Below are 14,929 nucleotides of genomic sequence, written 5' to 3'. Positions count from 1 at the left end.
CAAACACAAGCGAAAAAGCTTTTCATCGAACGATCACAGCTGCCCAAAAGAGGGGAGCTAGCGGGTGTTGTGGGGGTGGTTGACTGTTGTGTTCTTACTTCATAGATTTGGAGTTTTTTGGTTAAATGTAATGATGATACTGAAAGAAGGCAGCACGTTGTAGAGATTAGGTATCTTCCCATTATAGGTAAAAAAATTAGGTAATAATTAATGCAAGTGTTTAGCAGCAGAAACAATTCTCTTTTGAGCGGTCCCGAGCAGCAGCCAGATCTTACAAACTCGTAGGAAGTAACTAGTGGCATGAGCATCTACTGCAGTGTTTTACAAGGAAGCCTTCAGAAGATGACAAGTTATTTCTGAATAGCAAATGTTTGGAGATCTGTCTTTAAAAGCTGAGGCTAATAAAGACAAAGAGCTTAAATAAGTCCCGAGGGGTCTATTTGTAAAGGAGAAAAGATTTGGTCTGCATGTGTGTTATTCTGATGCCTGGTTCTCTTAAGCTTTGTTATTAACTTTGTTTTTCTGAATTGAGTTTTCAGATACTTGGGGTTTATGTTGAGTGATCCAACATCATGTTTAGGAGTCTGCTGTGTTCTCCACTTTATCACGCAACGTTTCTCTGTTACGAATTGTAAATTATTCTGCTTTTGTAGTTGTTGGATGGGGTGTTAGAGGGCAAAAAATATGGTCTGTGTTGCCGGAGTGATTGCGTTTAAGTTTCATCTTGAGCAATTCAGCCAACCACATGCAAAGTGAGGGTAAAGGAGAAGGTGCAGGGTGGTGGGACGGGAGCTATGTTCTGATCTTTTCTTCTGCCACCCGTGGCTGGGATCAATACAGAGATGACAACAGCAGTACTTTTTTCTCCATCGAGTTCAACAGTCATACTGTGAAAACACACAACTCTCTTGCAGGCTATCTTGTAAAATTGGAATGTGCGAATTCATCCTGTATGTGTTGCAAAGTTCTCCAAGGTGAGACTAACCATATTAACAGACTTTACAGACTGTCAAGAAGCTTAAGTTGGCCAAAACTTGATTATAGAGCTCATAGCAAATACTGCAGTTTGAATATGAATAGAGCTGGTAATTTAAAAAGAAACGGGAAGTAAACAAAACTATTACAAGAGCTATTCATGGATTTGGTGGAGTATTTCACAGCCGGTTCCAATAGTGGAATGGCAGTTCTCGCTGAGTGGAAAGAAAGAAGCAGCGTACTTGGATTACCTGGCATTGCCCTGTGCCATCCCCTGTTAACGGGTGCCGCTGGCGCAATCCAAGGGGTTTCTCTGACGACCTTTACAGTTCATCTTTGAAAATAAGACACTGGCAAGACCAAGACACTAGCAACTTCAGTAACGTTACCATCAGGATGCCCCATCGCGTTCTTTTCAGTATATCCTTAAACTGTTCAATATGGTTAGTTTGCCTCTTGGGCTGCTGGGTGGAAATACAACATCTAAACATCTGACAGCCATGGCACGTATGCTGTGACTCTGAAACCCCTGCTGTCTCCATGAAGCCCTGCAAACAGGAACCTGTGGATGCTGGAAGTCACAGGTCCCTTTCTCGCTGGGTGGGACGGTGGTGAAGCACCGTGCGATGAGCTCAGGGCTGGCCGGAGCGCTGGGAGCACCGTGTGACGTGGGGACCGCCACGGGAGGATGGCGGCTGCAGCACGGACGCATCCCGATTTCCCAGCAGAGATTTCTGTTGTGCTTAGCGCTTTCTGCGACGAGATGGGATCGCGGCTCGAAAATCCCTATTGAGAGGAGAAATATTGAGTTTCAAAACACAGAAGAGCAGCCAAATTCCATGAAGAGAGTATATATCATTTATGTGCTGTCAAAACACAATGGATACTGTACAACCTCTTTTCTGCACTCTGCTTGCGCGCACGCTGGATAATCCATGCACGCAGCTTTGGCGTGCAACTTGTAGCACTCAGCAAAACACAGAGCAGCAACGCATGTTAGCGAGAGCCCGTACAAAGGAGTCATTATTTTTACAAGTAATTAAACTGCACTTCACCAAATAAATGAATGCAGTGTGTTTTGTGATGCGTTATGCTTGGGGGGAATTTATTGTTCACTTGCTAATTTGCAGGACCCTGCATTTTACAATGATTCTCACAGCCAGCATTGGGAAGGGGTGAAATTTTGCTGTAATTAGGATACAGTCAGTAAAAAGCAGACACAAAACCTTCTCCGTTGTTGCAATTCTGTCAGGGTTCGGCTGCAAAGCAGCTTGGTTCAGCTGCGGTGGAAATATTTTTCTCAAAAACTAATTACGCTGGTGACGTTTTGAATTTCTGTTTATCAGATGAGCTTTCCCTTTTCAGCTGCTGCAGTTCTTTATGGAATAAAAAAAAAAAAAAAGAAACAACAGACAGACAGATGCTTCCAATTTAAATTTTGCAGCCCTTGAAGTATTCCTTTCTGTAGTCTGGAGCTTGTGCGCTGGCTCTGGCATCCTCTGGCAGGAAAGGTGCATGTGATGCTTCTTTCCAGACCAAACTGAGGAGCTGCGACAGAGGACCCCGTAGGTCACCGAGGATGGAGAGGAGGATGCGGACAGCAGTGTTTATTCACGGGCTGTGTACCGTTCCCGAGGGTGCTCGTTTGATCTTCAAGATTAAAACTGCACGATAAGCATTGTCCTGCGGTGCGAATGGAATAGGGCAGTGCATAAGGGCAGGAGTTTTTTAGGAGAGAAAAAAGAAAAAAAAAAAAAAAGAAAAAAGGATTTTCTCTCGGAACATGCTTGTTTGCTTGCTAGAAGCTTGGTTAAGTTTGGTGTTTTTTTTAAAAAAAAAAGATACAAGTTTAAATATAAATTTTAAATACAGTTTACTTAAATTGCACGGAAAAGCTTTGGAAACTAGGCAGGTTGCATAGCCCTCTCCGAGTTTGAACAATTTCTGAGTCCGAGAGGAGCAAATTCCAAAGCGAAGGGTCCTTCGTCAAAACCCGTTGCTTCCCAGTGTTGAAACTGGGCAGTGCTGGTGGCGGGGCACTGGCGGCACCCGCTCGTTAGAGGAGGGCTGGCTCCAGCGAGGCAGGGGAGTTAATTAAACAAGGGGGCACTGCGCTCGGTGTGAGCAACGTGGCCTCTGCAGGAGGACAGCTGCAGTTTGCAGTAGTTGGTGTTTCCCAGCGCGGTGCGGTAATACAATCTGCCCGACAGCTCCATCTTCCTCAGCGCTCCCGGAGCCAGGCGGGGAAAATGGCTCCAAGCAACGGCGAGCGTGCAGAAGTTCAGAGGTAGTCGGAAGCGCCGTTTTGTAAAACACGCAAACACTGATTTTTGTTTCTGATTTCATTTCTGCGGAACAGAGTTCTCTCTGGTAACCCCAAAGTATCGGTTTTTTCCGCGAAGCCAAATGCTTGTAGTTCCTTCACAGCTGAGAGCAATTTACGTCCTCTGAAAGAAGGCGAGGAAGAGAAAAGTAAAGCCCGTAGGAAAAACTCCTGCTTTCTTCCAATCCCTACAAAGGAGACGGTTCAGAGCTCTGAGTTTTGCCTTTGCTGCTTTCTCTGCTTATTGCTCTAAAGCGCTTCTGCACAGCTCTGGGATTGCTCTTCCCTCAGATCTCCTGGTAACAGCCAGGTGGCTCGGCGCGCGAGACTATACGTCAGTACGAGTCTGTATTTCCCAAATTAAACTGATTTAATTAACACACATGAGAAATAACTCAGAAGGGTTTTATGAACGTTTTGCAATCCCTGATTATCACTTGCTATTGTTCTGATTTTACGTAAGTAATTGGTGAAGCCTGGGCTGTAATCTCCGTGGTGCCTCTCAAATGAGGAAGCTTTTTCAGTAGCTCTACTTTTGTAATGGAATACACTTTTCTGCTTTTCTGAGCCAGAGCTGCAAGAGGATTTGCCTGGTACCTCATTGCTTTGCACCCCGGTTTAGCGAGTCCTTTACGCATGTGTTGTATTTCAGAAACGTACAGTTCATGTTCAGCAGAGAGTGTAAGCGTGGTCTTAAAATGAAGCATTTCTTACGGTGCCCTGCCAAATCGCACCCTATTTGAAGGGGGATGTTTTTCATTGAATTTTGATGTTAAGTTGTCCCATTAAATTCAGTCTTTGCACAGGCGAAGAGCTGTCTGTGGTGCAGATGCTTTCCAAAATCATGAGTTTCCTGGGGCTGAACACACTGCCGACCGCTATGACTTCGTGCCAGAATCGTGGCAGCTGCATGTAAACAGGGTGCTTGTACCCCTGAGAACGTATTGACCCCCCCTTTCCTGTGCGCACCCTTCCGTTATTACGAGCTGGGAACTAAGTGTTACACCAGTGCTCCCAGCAGTTGTTGTACAGGGAGCAGGAGAGGGACGCAGCTGGGGACACGGTGGTGGCCAGAAGGTTGCCACCGCGCTGGGCAGGTAATGCTACGCATATTAATTTTAATTCTGGCTAAGCAGAATCACCATCTGAAGAGTTTATTGAAGTAATGCTGATGTTTTGTCCCTCTGTTCGCCCACCTTGAACAAGCAACAGGTCCTTTTGGTTGCGGTTCAGGGTAACGGGCAGTAGGCTTAGGGTATGGCTTGGAGAGGAGACCGGTTGACCTCGTCTCTGTAAGTGCTGGCACAAGTTTAACATTTAAAAGGGGCTTCAAAGTCGTTATAGAAGGGCAGTGAAAGAGGACCTGGCGAGAGATGCGTGTGTTAAGAGGATGCCGTTTAGCTGCAAAAGCATGGGAGGAGCAGTGATCCAACAGGGTCTGGTTTGTGGCTGTGTATTGCTGAACTTTAAGGTGATTGTTTGAAACACCGTTGTTTAACTGATTGATCATCGCGATTAGAAGGATGCTGAGGTGCTGTGGGTTCCTTCTGGCCACAGCAGAGGAGCAGACTGGGAGGTGGGGGGATGGGGGAACCAGGTGTGAACATGGTGGAGCAACAAGAGGTTTTGTGTCTCTCTTTCCATCGACTCACCACTGCAGGCTCCAGCTTTTACTGGTTTCCTAGTGTGTTGCCATATCCCTGTGAAGATTTGTATTTTCAGACGTTGTCTCCCTCCTCTCCCCTGTTTTGTATGTTATATAGCTCTGAATACAGAAGAGAGAGAAGTGGCTTTGTCTGTGTGGGAGAAAAGGCTTTTTACTGTCTCCAATATCGCGCTTGGAAGTCAGAGGTGCTGGGAGATGATGTTCATGTAAACAGGCCTGTGAGGAAGAGAAAGAAGAAGAGATTTGGGAAGATGTGGAAAGATTAGAGAAGAAAATTATTCCCCCCCATAACAAGCTTGATCTGGAGGTGATCCCCAGAATTATAGGGGCCATAAGTCCCTATACCCCTATATATAATTATAGGGGCCATAAGCCCCTATAATAAGCCTTGTGTGGTTGGTAAGGGATTGTGATACACCAGCTCCATTTCAGGACAAATTTAGAAAATGTACCCAAGTGATTTCCGAGAGCTGCTGGGTTTTGGGCTTCAGGCATGGGTCAGCTGGATACGCAGTTAGGACACTCGTATTTAGTCTCTGGAGCAGATCTGCTAGAAGGAGTGATGTTCACGGTGCGATTGAAGTTTGAACAGATTATTGGAGAAGACGACTTTGTAAACTGCTGTGTCAGAGGCAGCCAAAGCGATGGCTTTATCTTTGGGTTGTGTTACAGAGTCTGTGGTCACGCTCGCTTGCAGCACGCAGAGATGTTCCGCAGAGACAAGTCTTCCTTCCATATCACTTGTCCTGATCTAAGATGCTGGTTTTAGCTGTAAAGAAAACATTGCTTGATGAAGTAGTCTCTGTGACTGGGCTTTTGTATTTAAAATGCAACAGATGGCATCTGTTTTCACTCCGAGTGCATTTTGTAAATTCACCTTAAATTTCTTTTGTTTAGTGATGTGACTCCAGGTTGGTTGATGTTGAGTTCTGTGTAGGACCTACAGCTCCACATCTTAAGGAAGGTATCTTTCTTGTTAGATAAAACTACGAAAATAAAACAAATGGTAAAGTGCGTTCAATTACAGACAGTTATTCTTATGGAATGCGCATTGTACTTTTTGGCAAATATAGTTGATGACAGTTTGTAGCTGTATTTTTATTTTTTAATGTGTAATTAACATTGGGACCTAAGAAATCCTCAGGTTGAGGAGCGCAGACCCTTTGTGGTAGGAAACACTGGACGTGCTCTCGTAGCACACGTGTGTCTACAAACCGCTGTTGAAGGACCGAGTCGGCTTTTCTCTCTTGTATGATTTCCTGCTGTATAGTATGTTGATCAATGGACTGAGAAGTTAGTATTAAATATTTTGAATCCAGTTGCTAAATATTTAATGTGATATTGAAGGGTGGGTTATGCAATGCTGAATTCAGTTCAGTGCCCAAACCCACTGTAGTTCTTGTTTGTGTGAAGCACTGTGAGGGTTTAGTCATCATTTTTCTACATCAGATGAGCTTTAACTCTTTCCTTCAACATCAAAAGTACTCAAATTAGTGAGTGATCTGTAAAATTTTCTGATATGGGACATGTTTTTTTCTGCTTTTCTGGGGCTTTTGGAACAGTTGGAAACACCTGAAGTATGGATGCTGTGTTTGCTAAATGTCTTTCAAATTTCAGTGGTTGATTTTTTTTTAACCCATTCTAGCACATACTAGTTGCATGCGTTTTCCGAGTTTCATATGCAGTGCGTATTGATGGTTACAAAACCAAGCAGGAGCAAGACAGTGTTTGCGTGCACTGAAGTTTTGTATATCGCTAAAGATTGTGGATGCAAAGTGGATCGTACTTATAGAAACCCTCTGTTACCCCAACGCTTCTGCAAATGGCGTCGAAGTTCTATTTTGTCAAATTTCTAAGAAGTCTTGGGTTTAGATGCTGGTGACTGCATTGGGTCTGGTGCTGGGTTTTCACAGGAGGAGTTGTTGGCTTGATTTGAATTGCCTGTGCGACAAACGTGTTGTGCAATCGCCACCAAGTCCAGCATCCTCTCCCAGTAGGCACTGTTCCGTGTTTATCCCAGATCGCCATCGGTCTGATCTAGTATTTTCGGTTTGCTGATATAACAACAGTAATAATTCAGAATTTGAATTAAGGATGTAAGATTAAAATTCAGTTTAGTTTAGTTTTTATTTGCCTTACAGATAAGAGCATCTGAATTCTAGCATTTCTTAGCTTTTCACTGTAGCCACAATACTAGGGGCTTTGTGTAATTTAAGAAGAAAAAGTAGTTTAGTGTTTTTTTTTTTATTTTATTTATCATATGAATTTAGGGGCTGATGCTTTCAGAATAAACCCGCAGCTGTTGTCAGGCTTGCAGTGAGATCATAAGAGCTGGCAACGCTACTGAGTTTGCTTCGTTTCAGCTGAAGTCCAGCTCAGAAATCTGGAGGGGATATCCCCAGGAAATAACACCTTGAGTTCCCACACCGCCTTCCTTGTCCATTTGTAAAACTGTGGGATAAATCTTCCTAACATGAGGTTCTGCTTAACCCACTGAGGTTTTTTTGTTCCTCTTCTGATCTCTTCCCCCTCCTCTTCCTCTCCCCTCCATTCAAAACCCGTTATCTCTGTACTGGAGAACACGCCTGCCGGGAGCACCGGCACCTCCGAATTTCAAACCCTTGTCACCGAGCACCATTTCTGCAACTTTGGAAGGCGGGTAGAGCCTTTCCTTGCGTTTTTTTGTTCTCCCTTTCTCACTTATCTTCCCTCTTCTTAAAAATATCTCGCCCGTATCTGCAGGAAGCCGGGAGCCGCGCTGCGTCGGGGCAGACTTTCCTCTCCCTCTTTCCGCCGCTCGCTGGCCCGGGGCCTTCCTATCTGCTCCCCGGCGAGAGGAGAGGAGATTCAGCACACGGGTATGGTACGGCTCCTCCTTCGCCAGGGACGAGTCTACTTGGGCGATGCTGGGGGGTTTAAAAAACACTATCGTCTTTTCTAATGTGCCTTATGGGCAGGAGGTGATGGTGCGGGTTAAGCAGGCTAATCAGCTCCTGGATCGAGCAGGAGTATTTTGGAGGCTTGTTTGCTTCTCCTCTTGCCCTGTTTGGGGTCAGCATCCTTCTTTGAGCCACCGTTCCACAGATGAAGGGCCGGCTGGTAGGTCAGTCCTTTCCTGAAGCCAGCAATTTCCCTTCTGGGTTTACATCCATGGGACAGAGGACTGCAGCAGAAGCAGTAGGGACCAGAGCTGGAGGACTTCTTCCAGGCTTTTTCATTGGGACGTGGCATGGTTGTGCTGAGGGTGGAGCTAGTGGATGCTGTCAGCTGTATCAGTCAGTCCTTGTTTTTTTAACCAAGCAAGATACTTTCTTCTGCAAAAGTTGGGCTTGAAGATCATCCCAATGAAATTTTCAGTTCACTGGTATCTTTTACATATTTTGATGAGAAACTGTTGAAGGAGGAGGATGAGAAAGAATTGACCCAGGATAGTTAAAGCTCATAAGAAGAGAGATTTCCCTTGTTGCTAGCAAACTGAATTTTTGTGTTGAACGGAAGCAGATTTCGGCCTTGAATGCTGGAGTTTCTATGTATGTTTTTGTTAATAGATCTCCAGTAAATATCTGCATATCTGTTTTTATGTCCTAGCAGGCCAGCTTGGGTATGCACTTGTAAACAATTCCTGCAGAAATTCCCAGTCTGTACAAAATAAGTGTCTTTCACAACCAGGGACTACAAAATACGTGACTGCGAAGCTTTTTTTTTTTCCCTGGAAGAAAGCATGTTTTTATCGTCTCTCAATAAAAACCGGGGCTTGCGGGGAGGAGATGTAGGAGAGACATGCAGGAGAGATCCAAGCAGTTAGGCTCAATGTATGAAGATGAATATGCAGGAGGCTCTTGTCGTGCGGTCTACATGCTCTTGGAAGTGATCGCCTGAAAAACAGAAATAGAGGTGTGCAAACAAACTAACGTGTGTGAATACCCATTTGTCCTCTCTGCTGCAGATCATCAGTGCTGGGACACAGCGGTGTATGAAAGGGATGATTTGAAGGTGTCAATAGATTGAGCCATCCACTACCTTACTGCTTAATTTTGTGCAACGTAGGTGACTGCTACTGAAAAAGAGAGCTTGGAGTTGTTTGTGGGTTGTTTGTGGCTGGATGGGAGAAAGATGTTGGTTTTTCAAAAGGTTTACAGCCTTTTATCGAGTGTAACACAGATCGGCAGCTTGAAAATGAAAAGAAATTGCTGCCTTTGTAAGCAGAAGTGATTATTTGATCCGTCTGGGCCGTGTGAAGGTGACGAATTGCAGGAGGGGTGGGCACGCTCAGGGTGTTGCGGGGGACTGTGCCTGTCATCTCGCTCCAGATTTTGAAGCTTTTGAAGTCGCTGAGGGTCCTTTAAGGCTCAAGTTGTGAGGCTGCTTTGTGGGCGCTGATTTGAAGATGCTCATAAGTGTACTCGAAGCCGATGCGAAAGTGGAGCAGGCTCATCGCGCTCGGTTCTTTAATCCGGCTGATGTTGGTCCCCACGAGTGGGTGAACATGGGTTTTGTGCTGGCTGCCTCGTCTACGCTGCGGGTGGCCCTGAGTACGGTAGTTTCTCATGTATAACAGCTGAAAAGAAAAAGACTCTGGACAGAAATGGCTGTGTTTTCTTGATAAAGGAAGGTTATTTCTTTAGTCTCTTGTAATGGTTCAGTTGACTTCAGTGCCTCCGTGGATTTGTACTAATCGCCACCAGAAACTGGCCGCTTCCTTCTGTTTCTCTGTAGAAATATTGATTCTGCTTAAATCAAGACTAATTCTACTGAAGTCACTTGGTCTAAATGGTGGTGAATGGTGGAAGATGTGGTTCTGCCTTGTCTGAATTTCCTTGCTGATTCAGCCCAAAATGAGTCACAGGAGGGGGCGGGCGGTTGTGCCGGGGCAGAGCGGGGACAGCCGCTGCCACCACTGCCATCTGCACAGGTTTCTCTGCCGTGTGATGAGCCGTCTGACCGTTTCCCTACCTTGCTCTGCCCATTCCTGTTGCCAGTCACGGTATCGATTGCTCGTGACGACTTTGGTTTCTAAATTGCGTGGCTTCCCAGAAAGGTGGCCCTGCGGTTCGCCTCAGCCCTGGGGATCGCTTGCCCATTAGAAGGGTTTGATAAAGTAAGAAACCAGTCGGCAAAGATGCTGAAAGCTGTGTGTAATTTTACCTGGTTGTTGATATACATTTCTGCATACATACCTTCTTGAATTCCTTCATTATTTGCATACAATCTCTGGCCCAGGCCCCTTCTAGGGTAATCTGTGGCTGTGCTGCAGAGGGAGATTTCGGGATGCCTGTTGTGGCCGGAGCTGGTCTCCACGACAGGGAGGGGTCGTGCTTGCAGCTTGGGCTGGCACTCAGTGGATGCAGCCCTAGTGAAAGGAAAACAGAGAACTTTCCATTTCTCACCCCCCTGAGGAGGTCAACAAAAGCTCCCGTTCCCGTAACGTTCCTGCTCAGCTCCACGTCTCTCCCGAGGGATGCGGCGCCCAGCAGGGTGCTGCACGAGCCGCTCCGTCCCAGGACAATTAAAACAGATTTTGGGTTTCCTGAATCAGTTCTGATTAAAAAATTAAATGTCTAAGTCTGAATCTTTAGGTGAGAACCTCGAGAAGATGAATGTTTCCTCACCACCTTAAAGGGGCAATATAATATCCTCTGTGCAGCTCAGCGAGACCTGAAGAATTACTGCTTTGAGTCACAAGCCTGTGCAGAATCAGGGCTCGACATTCGAAAAGAGATGACTGAATAGAAATTTCTATTGAATATATGTAACTGCTGAGTTATTTTTTTTTCATTCTGATCTGCAACAGCATCTTTTTTTCCTTTCCTTTGATTGGTAAAAAGAAAATCTGTGGTACTGCTGCAGAAGGACAACTGTCTCACAATGTTGAGAACATCTTGCACAGAAGCAGTTTCGCAGGGCAAGCTCAATTCATTTCAGGAGTGAAAAAATTGCTACAATTTGATGGCTGTTGGGTGTTTTGAAGTGGTGTGCTGGTTTCAGTGTAGAAGTTGTAGCATCAGTATCATGATAATCCTCGTTCCTTCTAACTTGGGCCTCTGCAGTCCATCTTTCAGGTGTCTGTTTTTCTGCAACAGCTGCTTTGGTGATCTACACCTGCAGTAAATTCCATGTTAAAAAGCAATTGTTGTGCCCTCTGCTGCTGGTCTCTCATAGTCTGGGGAAAAAAGCAGGTCTCTCTACCTGAGAAAGACCTTGTGAAACAGAGCTTGGGGCTGGCATTAACTCTAAATCTCATTAATTTCCAAGACTGAGAAGTGTGCGTGCGTATTTGTCTGTCTGGCCCTGGAGCCGGCGCTCTGTTTCTCTCGGGCCGTTGATTAGATGAGTGTCCAGAGTGAAGAACAGCCTGCGTGTCCTGCCATGCAGCATCCCTCCTCGCCTGCAGATTAACCCGCCCTTGTTTTATTGCAGAGAGGAAGCCAAGGAACCGGACTCCTGGAGCACCTTGTCCCACACGGTGCACTCGGGGGACTACAGCGTGAAGCACCACCGCGGCCTCGATGTTTACATGCTGACAGCTGAAGCCAAGGAAGGGGTAGCCGCCAGCTTGGAGAGTGACATACGGCACCTTCAGATGCACATGCAGAGCCACCAGCACATGGTAAGGGAACGGCTGAGGTGACGGCAGAGCCGCGGAGCTGGCCGGTGGCAGCCTGGCGCCCGTGGAGGACTTCCCACGTAGGCAGCCTTCGAGGGCGTGTATTTACCTCGGTGTTTTCTCTGGATGTCATCAGCAAACATCCAGGTGGACACCTGCCTGTTTTCTTCTCGTCTAAGCACGGGGAGATCTGATAAAGCTGTGTTAGGCGGCAGATTTTCTCTCTCAGTAGAGAAGCAGGCTTGGGCCTGTGCAGCGCTGGCTCTGCTTGGCCTCCTGGGCTCTCTCTGCTCCCAGCTCCTGCCTTCTCCATTAGGTTGGGACCTGCTTGGACGGGCAGGGAAACCTCCCTGGAGGTGGACTGTCCCTCCAGGGCGTCTGGCAGCCGGCAGGCTGGAGCGGCACTGGGTCTGCGGGGGCCGCACATGGTGGGTACCTCTCTGTTCAGATGGAAAGTTTGGGGTCAGAGAGGAGACTGAGGGGAGAGCCTCTGGGGTGGGTGATGGAGAAAACAGCCGTTCCCTTAGCACCTGTGTGTAGGACTCGGAGGACGAGCCAGCCCTGGCCACACGGGGTGCGTGTCCATAGTGGTCCCCTCGCCGCGCTCCTCTTGGACTCCACGGCGGTTGGACTGCAGGAGCCATGGGGCTTTGGAAGGGCTTCACCTCACTGCTTTAAAATAGGTGCCACAAGGACTCGGTTGGGATAGAGAGGAGAAACAGCAGGGCACTTCTGTGCCACTTCTCAGAAGCACCCACACATCTTACACAGCTGGCATCGCTTGTGGGTGTTCCTTCATCGGCTCATACATCTGCCGTTATAGAGGTGTGGGATCTAAATAACAGTGTAGTTTTGTTCCTTTACCTGAGGAAGGGGAGAATCGTTGTCTGCAGGCAGTGGGCTGGGGGGACGTTCAGAGATATGGGCCGCCCTGAACTGTTTTCACCCTTCCCTAAGCGCTTGAGGTGTTTGTTACTCTCGATCTCAACAGGAACTGGTGGCATGAGTGGCAAACCCAGGCTAACTCTGCAATCGCTTCCCCTTTCCATCCAAAGACGCTAAAGCGCGGCTGGCACATCCCGCTCGCTGCTTGTTTGCTGCCGCGAATGCCAGATGGGTACATTTTGCCTGACAATGAAATCAGAAAAGGCTATGTTTAGACTTTTTCTTTCCAGCACTGTTTCACTTCACATCTAATCTGATTTGAATTTGGAAAGCAGCCCTGTAATTATTCCATTTAGGTTCATTTCGGGTCAGTTAAAAGCCAGTTGGCTTCCTTTGGGGGCGGCTCTATTTTTCAGGCTGTCGGGAGAGTGACTTCACTGTGAGGATGCTGAGGCTGCCGCGGCTCTCCTTGTGAAAAACTTGCTTGTTCGGAACCAAGCGTTGCTGTTGTCTCTGTCTGTCCGTCCTGGTTGTGTTGTCTGTGTCTGTGCCTCCTGGCTGGGAACCAGCGGTGCGGTCTCTGTGCTCTGCTGAGGGGTTTACAGCCACCAGACGGCTGGCACGCCATTTCATCCTGGTTTTTTGCCCTTGTTAAAAAAATAGCTGCAGCCCGTGGGTACCGCTGCGGGCGGAGCCCTGCATCCCATCCCCGCTGCTGCGCGATGGATGGAGGTGCCGTGCTGCCCGCCTCCGATGCTAACCTTAGTTTGGGATGCCTCAAAAGCGGGGAGCTCTGGCACAGGTGACCGCACGCAGCGGGGCTGGGTAGCAGGATTAGTTTAAATAGGAGATTCGTGGCAAACACCAGAAGTACGTTGTGGTTCAGTGGCGGTGCTCATCATTTGCAAACCTCAGAGTGTGGAAAGAAGAGTAAATGCAATCTCCTCAAGGCAGCAGTGATGATTTTAGCCACTATTTGTATACGCAATACCCAGAAGTTCCCTGTGATGCATCAATTAACTTATTGGCTGTTTTAATATTCAGGAAGAAAAGGGGCATTTAAGCTGACGTTTTTAGTATGAAATTCTATTTCTCTGAGAACGAGTCTTAAATTTTGCAGGGACCTGTTTAAGGTAGGCTTCTAGGATGCATGTCTTTTTTGGAGTATATTTACAAATAAATGCAAAAATTAACGGTTTTGAAGTAGTTCATTAGAGTTTTGTATTTGTGGAGAGTCTCAGGCACTTACTGAGAAACCAGCGTGACCTCTGAAAGCTTATGGTGTAAAACCTCCAGCCTGCCACAGAAAATCAAGGGAGCTCTGTGGGGTGTACGTTATAGGATTGAGGTCGCTCGTTAATTTAACGAGTTGATTTTTCTAAGATGTGAACATTGATATGCAGCAAAGAGAATAAAAAAGAAGGTATTGAAACAGACAGTTCTTTTTAAGTGAAGGTTTGATTGTATCAAACTATAAAAGCTTTGGGGATCCTTGACAAAGCAGATGCTCTGGAGGGAGAATGCAGAGTAGAGAGGAATTGAGTACATTGCTACTGATCCATGATAATGCACATATTAATTTTAATAGTATGTCATCGTTTTCAAACTTTTATTTCCATTTAGGAAGTAAATTTCAGATATTTAATTATGCATGCAGTTCTCAGGAATAGATGAGAGGATCATCAGTTCAGTCCTAGGAAAAGGAGACAAGTGGTGGTGTTTGGACAACGTCAGCCAATGCCCAGGTCTGAAGTAACGTTTCAATCAATACAGAGAAAATTGAGCAACGCTGTTGAGAACTGGGGGGTGCCATCGGGCAGGGATCTGAAGTTACTTTTAGGTGGCATTTGCTCGAGCCCTTTGGGACTGGGCTGATATATATTTGCATTATTTGGTAGACTGAATTCTGCTGTTTACTGATCTTGAATTAAGTGCACTCAAGAAATACGACTACAGCTGCTTGAAGAGCAATTACAAAGATAGCAGTACTTCTCAGTGGTGGCAGATGGTGTAACAAGGGGGTAGAGGGACAAATTTCAGCTTCGGGGTGTTCAGATTGGCCATTAGGAAAGACTTCTTCATGGAAGGGTGGTGTGGCGTAGGAACAGATTGCCCAGAGAGGTGGTGGATACTCCATCATTGGAGATTTTAGGGACTTGGCAAGATGAAGTCATGGTTGACCTGATGTTGCATTGGCGATAGTCCAGCTTCAGGCAGGAGGTTGGACTAGATGACCTCCAGATGCTCTTTCCAACCAACGTTTCTGTCATTCTAATAATTTCAGTATTACTGTGTAACAAAACCAATAGGTAAAGTACCCACTGAAGTAAGTTTGTAATTGTCCCAAGGGGCAGCAAGTAGAGGTACAGAGGGAGGAGCATCGCATCAAACAGGCTTACGTAGATACAGATCTTGTAGATGGTGGATACAGTGTAAATGTGTGACAGAGCAAAATAATCTTTTGTTTTGTTTTGTT

The 14,929-nt window shown here is 46.4% G+C and overlaps 1 protein-coding gene across 1 annotated transcript in view; it reads left to right on the top strand.

Annotated features, from left to right (window-relative positions):
* AKAP13 (A-kinase anchoring protein 13) overlaps nt 1-14,929 on the top strand; it is a gene marked incomplete at its 5' end in the record, with an annotated part of 158,770 nt that overhangs the window by 43,146 nt on the left and 100,695 nt on the right. The window contains one exon of the mRNA XM_082488901.1: nt 11,382-11,571. Coding sequence (XP_082345027.1) covers nt 11,382-11,571 — 190 coding nt within the window. The remainder of the gene's footprint in view (nt 1-11,381; nt 11,572-14,929) is intronic.

Source organism: Vanellus vanellus (assembly GCF_965231255.1).
Source record: "Vanellus vanellus genome assembly, chromosome: 11".
Taxonomy (NCBI): Eukaryota; Metazoa; Chordata; class Aves; order Charadriiformes; family Charadriidae; genus Vanellus; species Vanellus vanellus.
This window is presented reverse-complemented; position numbering and strand designations above follow the sequence as displayed.